General features: G+C 58.2%; 1 protein-coding gene across 1 annotated transcript in view; it reads left to right on the top strand.

Annotated features, from left to right (window-relative positions):
• The window catches only part of GABRE (gamma-aminobutyric acid type A receptor subunit epsilon), a 75,530-nt gene that overhangs the window by 48,845 nt on the left and 11,460 nt on the right, over positions 1-15,225 (top strand). Inside the window, exons 6-7 of the mRNA XM_006136293.5 lie at positions 7,057-7,194; positions 11,888-12,040. Coding sequence (XP_006136355.1) covers positions 7,057-7,194; positions 11,888-12,040 — 291 coding nt within the window. The remainder of the gene's footprint in view (positions 1-7,056; positions 7,195-11,887; positions 12,041-15,225) is intronic.

The following is a 15,225-nucleotide window of genomic DNA, read 5'->3' as shown; positions in this document are numbered from 1 at the left end:
AACCTGAGACACAGCCCAGGCCTAGCGTGCGGTGTGAACCAGAGTCAGACCACTTTGTGTGTAGACGGAAGCGGGGCTTGCGCTCAAACCTGAGACACAGCCCAGGCCTAGTGTGCGGTGTGAACCAGAGTCAGACCGCTTTGTGTGTGGACGGAAGCGGGGCTTGCGCTCAAACCTGAGACACAGCCCAGGCCTAGCGTGCGGTGTGAACCAGAGTCAGACCGCTTTGTGTGTGGACGGAAGGGGGGCTTGCACTCAAACCTGAGACACAGCCTAGGCCTAGCATGCGGTGTGAACCGGAGTCAGACCGCTTTGTGTGTGGACGGAAGGGGGGCTTGCACTCAAACCTGAGACACAGCCCAGGCCTAGTGTGCGGTGTGAACCAGAGTCAGACCGCTTTGTGTGTGGACAGAAGGGGGGCTTGCACTCAAACCTGAGACACAGCCCAGGCCTAGTGTGCGGTGTGAACCAGAGTCAGACCGCTTTGTGTGTGGACGGAAGGGGGGCTTGCGCTCAAACCTGAGACACAGCCCAGGCCTAGCGTGCGGTGTGAACCAGAGTCAGACCGCTTTGTGTGTGGACAGAAGGGGGGCTTGCGCTCAAACATGAGACACAGCCCGGGCCGGCATGCAGCGTTGACTGGCCCTGCGTGTGTGACTGTTCTCCACAGCGGGCGGAGATGAGGGGGCCTGCTATCGACTGGGCTTCTCCTGTCACTTACCTTGGGGCCTGTCATCCCGCTGTGGGCCTTCACCACAGATTTCCAGCCGCCTCAGGAGATGGCTGAGCAGATGCAAACTCCAGAAGCTCCCTCCCCGCTCCCAGCCCCCTCTCCCTGCCGCTGGCGAGATTCAGACGGTGGGGCTGCGAGCTGCCTCCCAGGGACACAAGATGCGGAGGAGATACAGTTCCCTCAGCCCCCCGCCTTTTGCCCCTCCCTCTTCCTTTGCTAATTAACAGTACACGCCATGCATGCTCGGCAATTAATTAGCAGCACGGTTTAGTCATGCTGCCAGGCTCTCCCGTCTCCCCTCCCGCAAGGAGCTATCATAGAGGCGTCAAGAGCCGGCTTCAAAACAAGTTTGACATTTCATTTTACACACAGCCAGGCCTGCGCCAAGCAGCCACTGCTGCAAGGTACGGCTGCTGGGGACCCAGAGATGGGCTCTCCCTCCCCTTTCTCCTCCCTCCCCTTTCCTTCCCCGTCTCCCCACTGCCCCTGTGCTCTCCCTCCCCTTTCTCCTCCCTCCCCTTCCCTTCCCTTCCCCGTCTCCCCACTGCCCCTGTGCTCTCCCTCCCCTTTCTCCTCCCTCCTCTTCCCTTTCCTGTCTCCCCACTGCCCCTGTGCTCTCCCTCCCCTTTCTCCTCCCTCCCCTTCCCTTCCCTTCCCCGTCTCCCCACTGCCCCTGTGCTCTCCCTCCCCTTTCTCCTCCCTCCTCTTCCCTTCCCCGTCTCCCCACTGCCCCTGTGCTCTCCCTCCCCTTTCTCCTCCCTCCCCTTCCCTTCCCCGTCTCCCCACTGCCCCTGTGCTCTCCCTCCCCTTTCTCCTCCCTCCTCTTCCCTTTCCTGTCTCCCCACTGCCCCTGTGCTCTCCCTCCCCTTTCTCCTCCCTCCCCTTTCCTTTCCCGTCTCCCCACTGCCCCTGTGCTCTCCCTCCCCTTTCTCCTCCCTCCCCTTCCCTTTCCCATCTCCCCACTGCCCCTGTGCTCTCCCTCCCCTTTCTCCTCCCTCCCCTTTCCTTCCCCGTCTCCCCACTGCCCCTGTGCTCTCCCTCCCCTTTCTCCTCCCTCCCCTTCCCTTCCCCGTCTCCCCACTGCCCCTGTGCTCTCCCTCCCCTTTCTCCTCCCTCCCCTTTCCTTCCCCGTCTCCCCACTGCCCCTGTGCTCTCCCTCCCCTTTCTCCTCCCTCCCCTTCCCTTCCCCGTCTCCCCACTGCCCCTGTGCTCTCCCTCCCCTTTCTCCTCCCTCCTCTTCCCTTTCCTGTCTCCCCACTGCCCCTGTGCTCTCCCTCCCCTTTCTCCTCCCTCCCCTTCCCTTCCCCGTCTCCCCACTGCCCCTGTGCTCTCCCTCCCCTTTCTCCTCCCTCCCCTTCCCTTCCCCGTCTCCCCACTGCCCCTGTGCTCTCCCTCCCCTTTCTCCTCCCTCCCCTTCCCTTCCCCGTCTCCCCACTGCCCCTGTGCTCTCCCTCCCCTTTCTCCTCCCTCCCCTTCCCTTTCCCGTCTCCCCACTGCCCCTGTGCTCTCCCTGCCCTTTCTCCTCCCTCCCCTTCCCCTTCCCATCTCCCCACTGCCCCTGTGCTCTCCCTCCCCTTTCTCCTCCCTCCCCTTCCCTTCCCCGTCTCCCCACTGCCCCTGTGCTCTCCCTCCCCTTTCTCCTCCCTCCCCTTCCCTTTCCCGTCTCCCCACTGCCCCTGTGCTCTCCCTCCCCTTTCTCCTCCCTCCCCTTCCCTTTCCCGTCTCCCCACTGCCCCTGTGCTCTCCCTCCCCTTTCTCCTCCCTCCCCTTCCCCTTCCCATCTCCCCACTGCCCCTGTGCTCTCCCTCCCCTTTCTCCTCCCTCCCCTTCCCTTCCCCGTCTCCCCACTGCCCCTGTGCTCTCCCTCCCCTTTCTCCTCCCTCCCCTTCCCTTCCCCGTCTCCCCACTGCCCCTGTGCTCTCCCTCCCCTTTCTCCTCCCTCCCCTTCCCTTTCCCGTCTCCCCACTGCCCCTGTGCTCTCCCTCCCCTTTCTCCTCCCTCCCCTTCCCTTTCCCGTCTCCCCACTGCCCCTGTGCTCTCCCTCCCCTTTCTCCTCCCTCCCCTTCCCCTTCCCGTCTCCCCACTGCCCCTGTGCTCTCCCTCCCCTTTCTCCTGCCCCCCACTGCCCCTTTTTCCTCCCTCCCCTCCCCTCCCCTTTCCCCCACTACCCCCCACTCTCCCTTTCCCCCCACACGCTCCCTCCACTTTCCCTTCCCTCCCCTCCCCCATCCCCCACTGTCCCCACCTTCCCTCCCCCCCACTGCCCCCACGTGCTCCCTCCCCTTTCTCCTGCCCTCTGCCACCCCTTTCTCTTGCCCTTTTCTCCTCCCTCCCCTCCTTCTCCTCCCCTTTCCCTGCCCCCACTACCCCTTTCTCCTCCCTCCCCCACTGCCCCCATGCTCTCCCACCTCTTCCCTTTCCTTTCCCCCCACTACCCTGTACTCTCCCTCCCCTTTCCCCTCCCCCTACTGTCCCCTCACTCTCCCACCTCTCCCCTTTCCCTTCCCCCACTGCCCCTGTGCTCTGCCTTCCTGGCTGCAGACAGCCCAGGAGGAGGTTCCCTTTGAAAGCACCCCCACTTGAGCAGGTGGGTTCGGGGTTCCCCACAGCCGCAAGGGACAGCCCATTCCACGGTGCCGTGTTCCTCCGGGGCTGCTAACGGCCCAATGAGGACTGGGCCCCCCCCCCCGACCCCCACTGGCAGTGTGCTGAGGGGCTGGCTGTCGGGCCGGGCGATCGCCTTTGGATCCAGGGTGCAGCCCCGGAGGCCGCCCTCCGGAAGGCTTTGTACCAGGAGCGGGCGAGGAACCCAGCTCAGAGCAACCGTTGGTTCCAGTCGGCTCGGGCCGAGCCTGCAGCCGCGAGGGCTTCTCGTGAATGCTGCTCCGCAGCCTGCTCCGGGCCTCTGGGGCGTCTCATCCCTCGGGGCCTCTCCGGGGATGGGCTGCTGGAAGGCCCCAGGGGAGAGAACACGTGAGCCCTGGGGGCTGGCGCAGGGCCAGCGCCGGAGCCCAGCGTGGCTTGGAGCCCAGAGCGCGACGCTTTGCCAGCCGTCCCTTCAGCCAGCCGCTGGCCGTTAATTAAACCCTCCCCGCTCCCTCTCAGCCAGCCCACTCGCTGCGGAGGCGCGCTCATTAGGAGAGCCTGTCTCGCGCCGGCCGACCCTGCCTGCCCCAAAGCAGCTGCCGCCCCCACGCAGATGGCACCCAAACGGCTGCACCCAGGCAGGGGCCACGCGCTCTCAGCATGCGCCTGCCCACGGCTACCCAGGAAAGAAGGGCTAAGGCAGCCCGTGCTGCCCGGCGCCTGAGGGTCGGAGCGGTAGTTACTTGCTGAACTGCATTTCAGTGTGAAGGAAAGTGATTGGTGAGTCCTCTGGTAGCCTCTCGGGTTGGCTGCCACTGCGCCCCGTTGCTGACACGCCCCGTTTTAGACCAGCTGAGCGCAGCTGCGGCCCCTCCCTGCCCCCCGTTATGCCACAGCTGTCCCCTCACTCTGGGCCTTCAAACACCTCCCTCCTGCCCTGGCACACCCACAGCTTCCCCCATCTCAGCCCTGATCGGCAGCACCCCGATACTCCCGTCCAGGGGCCTCGGCCAGCCCTGACCTCGAGAGTCTCAGCCACTTCACTGTTTTCAGCCACAGAGCTCAAAGTGCTTATAGATGGGGAAACTGAGGCATGTTGAGGGGAACTGACTCACTGACGGTCACCCAGTAAAGCAGGGGCAATGCTAGGAACTGAATGGGGGGGGTCTCCTGAGATGTAGTTCAGTGCCCTATCCCCTAGGCCACACTGCCTCCCAGCGCTAAACTTTATAGATGGGGAAACTGAGGCATGTTGAGGGGAACTGACTCACCTATGGTCACCCAGTAAAGCAGGGGCAATGCTAGGAACTGAATGGGGGGATCTCCTGAGATGTAGTTCAGTGCCCTATCCCCTAGGCCACACTGCCTCCCAGCGCTAAACTTTATAGATGGGGAAACTGAGGCATGTTGAGGGGAACTGACTCACCTATGGTCACCCAGTAAAGCAGGGGCAATGCTAGGAACTGAATGGGGGGATCTCCTGAGATGTAGTTCAGTGCCCTATCCCCTAGGCCACACTGCCTCCCAGCGCTAAACTTTATAGATGGGGAAACTGAGGCATGTTGAGGGGAACTGACTCACCTATGGTCACCCAGTAAAGCAGGGGCAATGCTAGGAACTGAATGGGGGCGTCTCCTGAGATGTAGTTCAGTGCCCTATCCCCTAGGCCACACTGCCTCCCAGCGCTAAACTTTTCACTCCTATCCTAAAGCCCCCCGATTTCCCATGCAGCAATGCCAGAGCACCACAAGCCTGTCAGCAAACCCACAATTCCCACGCCGTGTACCTCCACGCGTGACAGGGCTCACACCCCACCTGTGGGTGCTGGCTCTGAACCTTTACATCTTTCGGCCTGCTTTGACTCAGACTGAGTTGAGCCAGTTTATGGCGAGAGAAGGGACCCACTGCTCTTCAGTCGCCTCTGACAAGGACTGGCAGTCGCTCAGCCCCTCGGCCTGCAGGGCCGTGTAGGTCTATGGGGCTAGAGCGCTCAGGCATGGGGACGTGAGGGGCGGATTTACAATGAAACGTACCATTTCCTGACACAGAGCCTCCCCTCCCCCAACAATATGGGGCCGTGGGCTGGGAAGTCCTGCACTGAGTCCAGCAACCTTCCCTCCCCAGTGCAGGAAGCAGCCGCTCTGGGGGCAAGATGCCAATCCCTCTGCAGAGAGGATCGTGGGGGAACAAGCGAGCACGGAGGAACATTTGACAAGTTCAGCAATATTGACCATTGAAAGTGCCTCTTGACAAAATACTATGACTTAACTGATGATTTTGTAAAGAAAAAGTCTAGAAAGAAAACTAGCTGAATATTCTTTTTCAGGTAGAGTATGTTTCTTCAGAGGAAGTTAACTTTCATGTGTCCAAGGGTATGTCTATACTACATGGCTCCATCGACGGAGCCATGTAGATTTGTTTGTTCAGCAAAGGGAAATGAAGCCGCGATTTAAATAATCGCGGCTTCATTTAAATTTACATGGCTGCCGCGCTGAGCCGACAAACAGCTGATCAGCTGTATGTCGGCTCAGCGCGCTAGTCTGGATGCTCCCGCACTGACCTGAAAGCCCTTTATCGACCTCCCCCGTAAACTTCATCCTATGAGGCATAACATGGCAGGACCCAGCACTGTCTAGCTCATCCCTGTAGATGTGCAGCACAGATCGACACATTTTATTTTTACACATTTTTCATGTTGGCTTAATGCAAATTCCACTTCCCTCTAGGCCAGACGTTCTCAAACTGTGCTCCAAGCACCCATTCAGGAGGACCGAGGAACGGTTGCTCTGGTTTTGTTATAAAGCGCTCTTATCCAAAGCACTTGACACTAGGTAGTGAAAGGTGCAAACACTATTTGGAAAGCTCAGGAAGTGGTCCTTCGAGACCCTGTGCAATTTTCAGTTGGTCTGTGAAAAACAGTGAGGCTACACAGACAACCAAGGTACCTCACATGCTTTCCCGTTACTTATTACTTATAATAGAGGAGGGGGAGGAAGAAAAAAGAATGAAAAATGGGAGGGGTGGGAAGAGTGAATGGTGGTTTTGTTTTTGTTTTGGCTGGGTCCCAGGGGCAACTAACAGAGACCCCCCCTAACTGTAGCAGAAGAGTTAAGCCAAGGCACAAGCGAAAAATACAGGGTGGGAAGGGCTAAAACCAGCCGTTTTGGAGGGGGGGGCAACATGCCAGCAGGTTTGTTAGGTCAGCAGTGGTGGGGCCTGCTAGCTCAGACACCTGCTCTAGGGGTGGGAGGGCAGCCACGTTAAAGGACCGGATCTACAAAAGACAGAACCCTTTGGCCATTTTAATGGGCTCTACAGCAACCTACTGATTTCCCCCGGCTCGAGAGCCAGCCCTTGGCTTGGCTGTCATGCGTGTTACCCCTTGCCTGTCTTGCCTCTTTAGGGTGTGGATTCTTTGGGGGACCATAGCTGGGTTTTGAAAGGTGCCCTTGGAATCGGGCATCTACAGGAGATCAGACTCGTTAATCATAATGGCCTTTGACTCAATGAGAATCCCAGCCCAGGGCTTTGTGTGTGTTTGCACAGCGACTAGAACTACAGGGCCCCTCTCGTGCTCAGGGCCTGTGGGCACGAGGACCGTGGAAAGATGAAATAGCAACCGAAATGGAGCACCCAGGGCCAAGTTGTCTCAGGAGCAGACGGCTGGCAGGGTCCTTCTTTCTGCACCAGGTGGTAAGTCCGTTCACCCCTGGCCTGTGTCCTTCTCCCACCTCCAGATGGCTACCCGCGAGAGGAGATTATCTACCGCTGGAGACGGTACTCCATTGAAGTCTCCGACCAGCGCACCTGGAGACTTTACCAGTTTGACTTCACGGGCTTGAGGAACACGTCGGAAGTTCTCAGGACAGGGGCTGGTAAGGCATCCGGGCCCAACAGAACCACTGCTGTGTTACAAGGGGGGCCTCCCCCCAGTTCCAGAGAGCACCTTGTGGGAGAGGGAGGTGTGGTCAGGAGATTGGTGGGAAGCACCAGACGGGGCAGGTAATAGCAGGTAGCGGCACAGCCAAAGAGGGGTGCAGCGAGAGGCAACCATAGGGAGATATGCTGACTATAGCACATGGAGAATGGCAGGAGATGCAGCGTGTAGCTAGGCACAGTAGGGGTCAGTAGGGCACCGATAGCCACTCGCAGCCTGAGGATGGGGGAGGAAGGGGAATGGGTCTAAAGAGTGTGGTTAGGGACAGCATGAGGGCCATACAGAATGGGAGTCGATGGCTAAGAAGCAGAGGAGTAATAAAACAGGGCCTTGTCTCAGGGCAGCTTCCATGTCTGAGCCACTGCAGAGTGTAAAATGTCCTGGCTGAAGCCATAGCAGTAGCATGGTGCTACCCTATCCTCAGAACGTTATGCCGAAGTTGCTGTTAGTCACGGATGCAGCTGGGGGACTGTAATGGAGTGGACCAAGCCCTGAGCCCAGAAAGAGCCATAGAGAAGTCCTCCTGGCCGGCTAGAGGGGCTGGGAAGAAACCAGCCAATCAGGGGCCAGGAAGGACTAGATAAGAAGTCAGTGCAGTTGCAGCACAGACCAAAGGGAGAGAGGACCAGGGGTAACTGACTGGCCTGAGGGAGCAGCTGCCTGGGGAGAGCTGCTTAGAGACTATGAAATGGAAGATAAAGCCCTGAGCTAAGGCAAAGGAGTTGTCCCCAAGAGGGGAAGCCATTCATGTCCAGAGTGGGGTAACAGCCTGAGAAACACACACAAGAGACACTCTACAGAGGGCACCGGGACGGGCCCCTCTTAAGCGTATATCCCAGAAGGGGCGTGTGATACGCAGGAGTGGACTCGGCTGGAGGGCTGGGTTGCTGAAGAAGCTTTCGGCTAACAACCTGAGGCAGTGCAGGAACCCACCCTCGGCCAGACGGGGGCGCTCCTGGGAGGTGAAGGCTGACCCTGCTACAGGGACACGCTCCGTCTGAACGCCGGTTCCATCTAACAGCCGATCTGCAACATGCTGGCTGCCCTGGGCACACACGAGTTGTGGTGATGGAGATAAGCAAATCTCTGGAGGCGAAGGCAAGAGCGGGGTCTAACAGCTGGAGGAGCAGAGAGATGTCAGGACCCTGGGTTCTACTCCTCACCCTGCTACGAATGTGCTGTGTGATTCTGGACAAACCCCAAACCTGCTCTGACCCCCTGAGTACCTCCCTGCAAAATGAGGGCGAGAATAGGGGTGAGGGTGAAGGGCTAGGGGAACCCTCCCGGAAAGACTCTGCCGAGGTGCAAAATTTGTAAATGAACATCCCAGGAAGGAGCAGGGGAGAGCGGGGAAAGCCGAGGGGGACTGGAAACCTACAACTGCGCCCTGACAACGTGAGGAGCAGCACAGCCCTTTGGCTAGTGTGTTGGCTGTTTAGAAGCACACGCCTCCGGGCCTGGGCCTGGTACACGCCAGCCCGTGCTCCCAAAAGCCGGCGTGAACGTAAACCCGGCTTTGCAATGCCGACATCACCAGGGAATGGAGATTTTTCAGCCCCCCAGCTTCCCCCGTCATTAGTTGCCCCTCCCCAGTGGAGCACCCGGGAACCTGAAATCCTCTGGCCCTCCCAGTCTCTACCGAGTTCCCGCTGGGCCTCAGGAGCACGATCGCTTTATTGTTGGGACTTGTGTGCATTTCCCGCGGAGCAGCAGGTTCCAGCCCTGCCGGTGGCTCCGCCAGGGGACTGGGGAAGGCCTGTGCCTGGAGGGAGACTCCTGCTGAGCAAGAGAACACAACTACACTTAGACAAACTCGAGCAGCATCGGTGGCACGTGACCCCTGCCCGTTTGGTGAGGTTAGCCCCTCTCTCCACCCCCCTCCCCACTCTCCCTGGCCCACCACAGCTCCGAGCCCCCTTGTCGCGGAGAAACCTGGCCAAACTGCCCCAGGCCACCGGCCAATCTGCCCTAGCTACACGGCCCATCGGCTCTCCCGCTCTGAGCCCTGGGCCACCGGCCAGCTCTGAGCATTGGCCCAACCTGGCCAGGCCACGCCACCAGCCAGTGGAGCTCCACGCTTCAAGGGTCTGGCCCAAGCTGCGCCCGCTGGCTTTGGTGGAGAGGGGAAGTGATGGCAGGGCCTAGGGATAGAGCCTGGATAGGACCACAACCCGGATTAGGGGAGGCCTAGCCTGCCCTGGCCTGCAGCACCCACCTCTCAGAGTGGGGAGAATCCGCGACAGGTACATCTCAGCCATGTGAGGGACCTGCCCCGGATGGGTTAGCTACTGCAGGCCACGCGGCTGCTGCCCCATTGGGATGGGCCTCGTGAGGAGTGGGCAGCTGAGGGGGCGCAGGGGAGCTTGCAGTGAAGGCGAGAAGGTGGCCCCAGCTATGCAGCCGCAGGCCTCATGATCAGGAGAGCGCCCCTGCCGGGGGAGAAGAGGGGACTGACACCCCGGCGGGTGCCGTGTGGGCAGCACACGATTGCTGTAGGAGGGCTGAGGCGGGGGGCTGGGAGAGGGCAGCAGGTGATTAAAGAAGGCTCCACAGAGGGCAGGGCCTTGTGGGCAAAAGAAACCAGCGAAGGGGCTCTGCAGGAGAGGCGTTGATCTGCGCGAGACAGAAAACCCTCCGGCTCGGACCTTAGGAACCCAAGTCTGTCTCGTCACCCCGAGCGACGTCCCCGTCAGTCCGGCACTGGAAACGGAGCATTTCAAACTCCAGGAAGAGGGCCAGGACTGAGCCGTATGGAGAGCGTTGCCTTCGGTCTCCCCCCAGAGGGTTCCTCCAGGATCAGCCCTTCGGGGAAGCAGGACCAAAGACTCTGGCAGGACAATCCAAACAGGGCACTGCTGCAGTGCTCCTCCTTGGAGGTGCGAGATCTGCCCCCGGGCGAGCTGATGCCGCACCGTGGGAAGGGAAACGGCCCTGTCCAAACAAACGGCCTTTCCCAGCGCCGTGCCTGGCGAAAGCAGCCGGCCAGGGACCTGCGCGTATGCGTTAAACCCTCACAAATCGCGGCCTGATGCCAGCAGTGCTGGGCCAGAACGCTCAGAGGCCAAAGTGAGCAGCTTGGCCGCCCAGGCAATGGAACTAATGCAAGAGGGAGGCTGGCAGGTGGAGACGGACAGACGGCCGGGCCGGCCCATGCGATGAGAACAGAGCCTGGGGCCTCTAGCCAGGGCCGTGCACACAGGACAGGTGGATCAGCTCCATTCAGCGGCCGGGTGTGTCCCCCAACGGCACTGCCAGGCACGCAGGGTGGATCTGGGGCTTCTGGCCAGCTGGGAACAGAGCCCTAACTAGCATGGACCATGCGCTCTTGCCAAGGGATGGTGCAAAGGCCAAAGGGAGACCGGAGTTCCCAGAACAGGACTAGTTGCTGGAGGAAAGGGCCTTCAGTGGCTGTTAGCAGCCTCCTGCTCAGGGGAGAGTCACTGCCTGAAGCTGGGAGGGGTGACGTGGTGGATCGCGCCATAACTGCCCTGGTCGGGGGATTCCCCCGAAGCTCTGCTGGCTACCGGCTAAATGGGCCTTTGTCTGATCTAGCACAGCAGCTCCTTTGTTCTTAGCCCCCTGCCTCCTCTGCTCAAATGCCTAGAGTCCCATCTTCCTCCTTCCCCCCCACAACCCCTCTCTGCCCCGCCCTGGGAGGTCTGGCTCTGTCCTCTCATCCCCAGCGGCCCCTCAGGGAGCGGGGCTCATCGCGGTGCCATGGCCGCGGCGTGCTTGCGGGTGACACCAGGAATGGCGTGGCACAGCCACGGGGAGTACGTGATTCCGTTCGGATCCACTGCAGTCGGAGGCAGCGCTGTCTGGTTCCAGGGCGCCTTGCCGGGCGAGGCTCTCTGTGAATGTGCACGAGGCTTTGGGAGTCAAACTCCGTCCCCGCCCAGAGCTGCTTACATTCTGCGGGAGAGCAGAGCTGCCATCCCCGGCCAAGCCCCGGGCCCAACGCTCCGGAGAGGGACAACATGGACCGGGCTGGTGGGAAGGCTGCCCAGGGGACGCGATTTGGAAGAGAGGAAGAAGGTCGTCAGTGGCAGAGCTAGGACGCGGGGGTCAGTGACCCAGCTGGTCCGGGGGGCAGGTGAGGGGTGTGAGATGGGAAGTTGTGCTTCGAGGGCCCGGCTCCTTTGCAAAGCAGTCATTGGCACCTTCAGGCCCTCTGGTCATATTAAATGGTCCAATATGGAGACCAGCCACAAACGTGCCATGTGAATTCAAAGGTCACGTGGCCCCCAAGCTCAATGGAGCAAGACAATGATCTCTATGAAGGGAGTTTATGAACAAGCATGGCCTATGGGTCGAGCTCTAGCGCATGACCCGGGGAAAACTGGTTTTTGCTCATGGCTCTGCTACAGACTGTGTGCCTGTCCTTGGTCAAGTCCCTTTGAATTTCCATTCCCCAGCTGCCCAGTGGGGTTAGTGCTTTTTTACTTCACCAGGCTGTTGTACATCATAAGTATTTAGCTACATTAAAGCATGTGAGGGGCTCAGACAGTATGGTTTGTGGGAGAAGGGGGGGGGCTGTGTAAGAATGATAAATGCCAGGAATTAAAAGGGGGATTAGACATCTCCACCTCCTTTTGTGCTAACCTGCCTGCCTCTTTGTGGCCTTCTCCTAGGGGACTATATGGTCATGACGGTTTCCTTTGACCTGAGCAGGCGGATGGGCTATTTTGCCATTCAGACCTATATCCCCTGCATCCTGACAGTAGTTTTGTCCTGGGTTTCCTTCTGGATCAAGAGAGACTCCACCCCCGCCAGGACGTCTCTGGGTAAGGCAGATAGTTCTGTGCCTTCACTGCTGCTTGGCTCAGGCAAGGTGCCTACGTACCTTCGAGACTGAGCGGCAGGTGCTGTTGGACATATTACCCAGCATCCTCGCTGCTAGGTGCCCTCATGTGGACCCTACCGCCCCAGACAGGCCTCTGTGCAGTGCACCCTCGCCCTCTCCAAGCCGGTGACAATGGAGGGGAAGGGCCGACTGAACCCGTCCACCAGCCCTGGCCCTCACCCGCCTGGGAGAGTTCTGTCACTAGCAGCAACATCCGGAGAGCACAAGAGCTCTGTGGTGCACCCTGTAGGCCAGTACTTTGTACCCAGCGGGGCCCCAGCCTGACACTGGACTCTGGGAAGGGGTTGAGACTCACCGGTAGGCGGGGCTGCACACACTCAGATGAGGGCCCTGTTCATTGCCTAGGCTTGCTCACCCGCCCTGGCTGTCTCTTCTGCTGGACAGAAAAGGTCGTTTAACCCTTTGATTAGGCTCAGAGCCATCTCCATTTCCTGTCCTGTGGAGTCTCCACTCCGTGGCGACTTCTCCTGGTGTAGCGGGAGGTACCGTTTAGCGATCCTCACCGCCTCTAGCACATCTGCTCCCATTTCCAGGCTCTGAGCTGTATTTGCATGCAGCAGGGGCCTGTGGGAGATCTCCGCTGACCATGGAGAGACCATCAGGACTGGACAGAGTTGGTTGCAGCCTGACGACAAGGGCAAAATGGGACCCAGTGATTCAAAGAGGCCCCGAGCCTCAAGCCCTTTAAATAGCCTCCAAAGTGCCTCAGGACACACTCCGGGTGGCTCTTAGCCCCGCCCCTTCCACCGGAGGCCCCGCCCCTACCAGGGGCACCAAGCCAGCGTATCTCCCCCACTTGCCCAGAGGCCTGGCCTGGCTCCCCTGCCTAGCTGGATGCTCTTGCAATCTCTACAATGCCCCATCCCACATACACACAGAGTGGGGAGTTTAACGTTAGCTTCCACGGAGAAATAGAGGCCAGGTCCATGCTAAGCTTCCAAAGGAATAACAAGCAGCAGGCGCTGCGTTCTGCATGGCTGGAAAAAGCAATGTTGCTGTGGAAGCTGTTCCAAAGGCAGGTTTCCACCCCTGGATTCACCCAGGAGGGGCACCCCCTGTGGGATGCAGAGCGTCCACATTGGCTCCCTGCGAACAGGTCTCAAGACCCCTCATACGAGATACAACCCCAGTCAAGCCTTTGCTCCGCACCCCCGTAAAGTCCAAGGGAAGACATCCATCCACCCAATGGGCTTTGGATGGGGCTCTGACTGCACAGGCCAAATTTATCCTGGGTGTCAATTCACTGATGACAGGAGAGTTACAAGAGTTTGGCCCTTCGGGGGATATATACTAACTTGTCCCTACCAGAACTACACCACCATGTTCTCCAGGAATTTCTCACTCATCACAAGGCTTAACCAAAAATCCACTGCCCAGAGCCTAAAGTCTATCAGCCGAGACCCATTTTGGTCACTAAAGGGTAACCCATCCAATGGAAAATGTTCATTGTGGCTGCATAGATCCTAGAACTGGAAGGGACCATAAATCATGGAAACGGTTTAATTTTGACCACAATTGACACAAGCCTTCCAAATACACTTTAGTATTGTTTGGGAAAGTTTGGGAAATACTTAACCCCAGCTGATACTGTTTATGCATATTCCCGAACTCCTTTGCCTGCAGTTAAACAAAAGCCTATAATCCCATGTCATTCTGAGTTTGTTTGTACCATGCAATACATCAAAGCATTTGTCCTCTTTTGCAGAATGGGCTGTTCTGAGACGCTTTTTCCATCTGATATTTTTATGAAGCTCTGCAAATAATAAGACCCTACCTCCTAATTACCTAACATATATTTTTGATGTTATCTGCTTGGCTGGAGCAGTTAAATGTAAAAGAAGTTCAATACAATTGTAATTATCTTATTACCATTACTGAATCCAATGACAATCGACGTAAGCCACATATAAGAGAAATGATTCTGTAGAACAGCTTTAGGGTGTCCTGTATGAATACATCATGTGCTAACAAACCAAGAGTCACCATGAACTCTTATGTAACCTCTCCATATAACTACACAACTACCGAACGCCTAATCAACCCCCCGTTGAGCTATAGTTAGTCCTAAAATAGTCTGGGTCCTTTGGAAACAGTTGAAACCCGTTTATTCTCCCCTCAGAACCTTGCTGATGTGTTTGCTACTTTGTGGCTACACTTGGCACTGTCGCAGCTGAAGGCTTTGCATAACACCGCACCTTCCCTGTGGTGTTCACATCTCCTTGTTGCACAGGGGAGGGTGGCTTCTGGAGCTGGTGAAAGTACCATCATTTTAGGAACACGGTGTCCCATGCTGTGACCCGTCGGCTAGTGATAGGGGACACTTGAAGATACTGAGCTGATGCATGAGTTCGTATGTCCATCTCCCCCTTTGCACCCCCTTGCCACTGAGATGGCTGGTTGGACACAGAATTGCTGTTCTCCCAGAAAGGGGGAGAATGGAGTGGGACCTGGCCAACGGGCTGTGCCTGAAGAGGACACTGTAGTCTGGGGAGCAACGTGAGCCTCGGAAGGGAAGTGATGGAAGAGAGGCACCACTGGAGGAGGGTGCCCTGTGCAAGAACTGAGCTGGTTCCCGGACCGGCCAGTAGGAGGCACCACAGCGATGACCCTGTGTGACGGACCGGGCCGTGTCTGGGCACAGCTGAGGGCATCCGCTCAGGGCGAATTGCTCACATCCGGGGCTCCTTACAGCCCCCAGACTGGTGACCTCTCCAAACAGGCCACAAACCAGTCTCACAGAGCGCTTCAGCTGCCTGCCTGAAGCCTCACGAGCAAAACCCCTCTGACACCCCAGCAATATCCATGCCCCAGATGGCCCCGGGCCTCATACACAGGTGGGGGGTCCTAGCACCCAATCCCACCTACCCCGAACAAGTCCTGTCCGGTTCCAAGAAACCAGCCACAGATCCCTGGTCAATTTACCCTCTGGACCTTACCCACAAATCACGCTGGGCTAATCCTTTAGAATCTAAAACTAAAGGTTTATTAACACAAGAAAGAAAAGCATGAGAGTAAGGTTGTTAAAGAATATTACGTTACATGCACCGAATCTCCCAGTCTTCGATGCAGGCTCTAGCAGAGATGTTACAGCTGCTGGTTTAAAAG

Source organism: Pelodiscus sinensis, chromosome 13, assembly GCF_052426305.1.
Source record: "Pelodiscus sinensis isolate ZL-2025 chromosome 13, ASM5242630v1, whole genome shotgun sequence".
NCBI classification, from domain to species: Eukaryota; Metazoa; Chordata; order Testudines; family Trionychidae; genus Pelodiscus; species Pelodiscus sinensis.
Note: the sequence above shows the minus strand (reverse complement) of the source record. Positions and strands in the feature narration are given on the sequence as shown.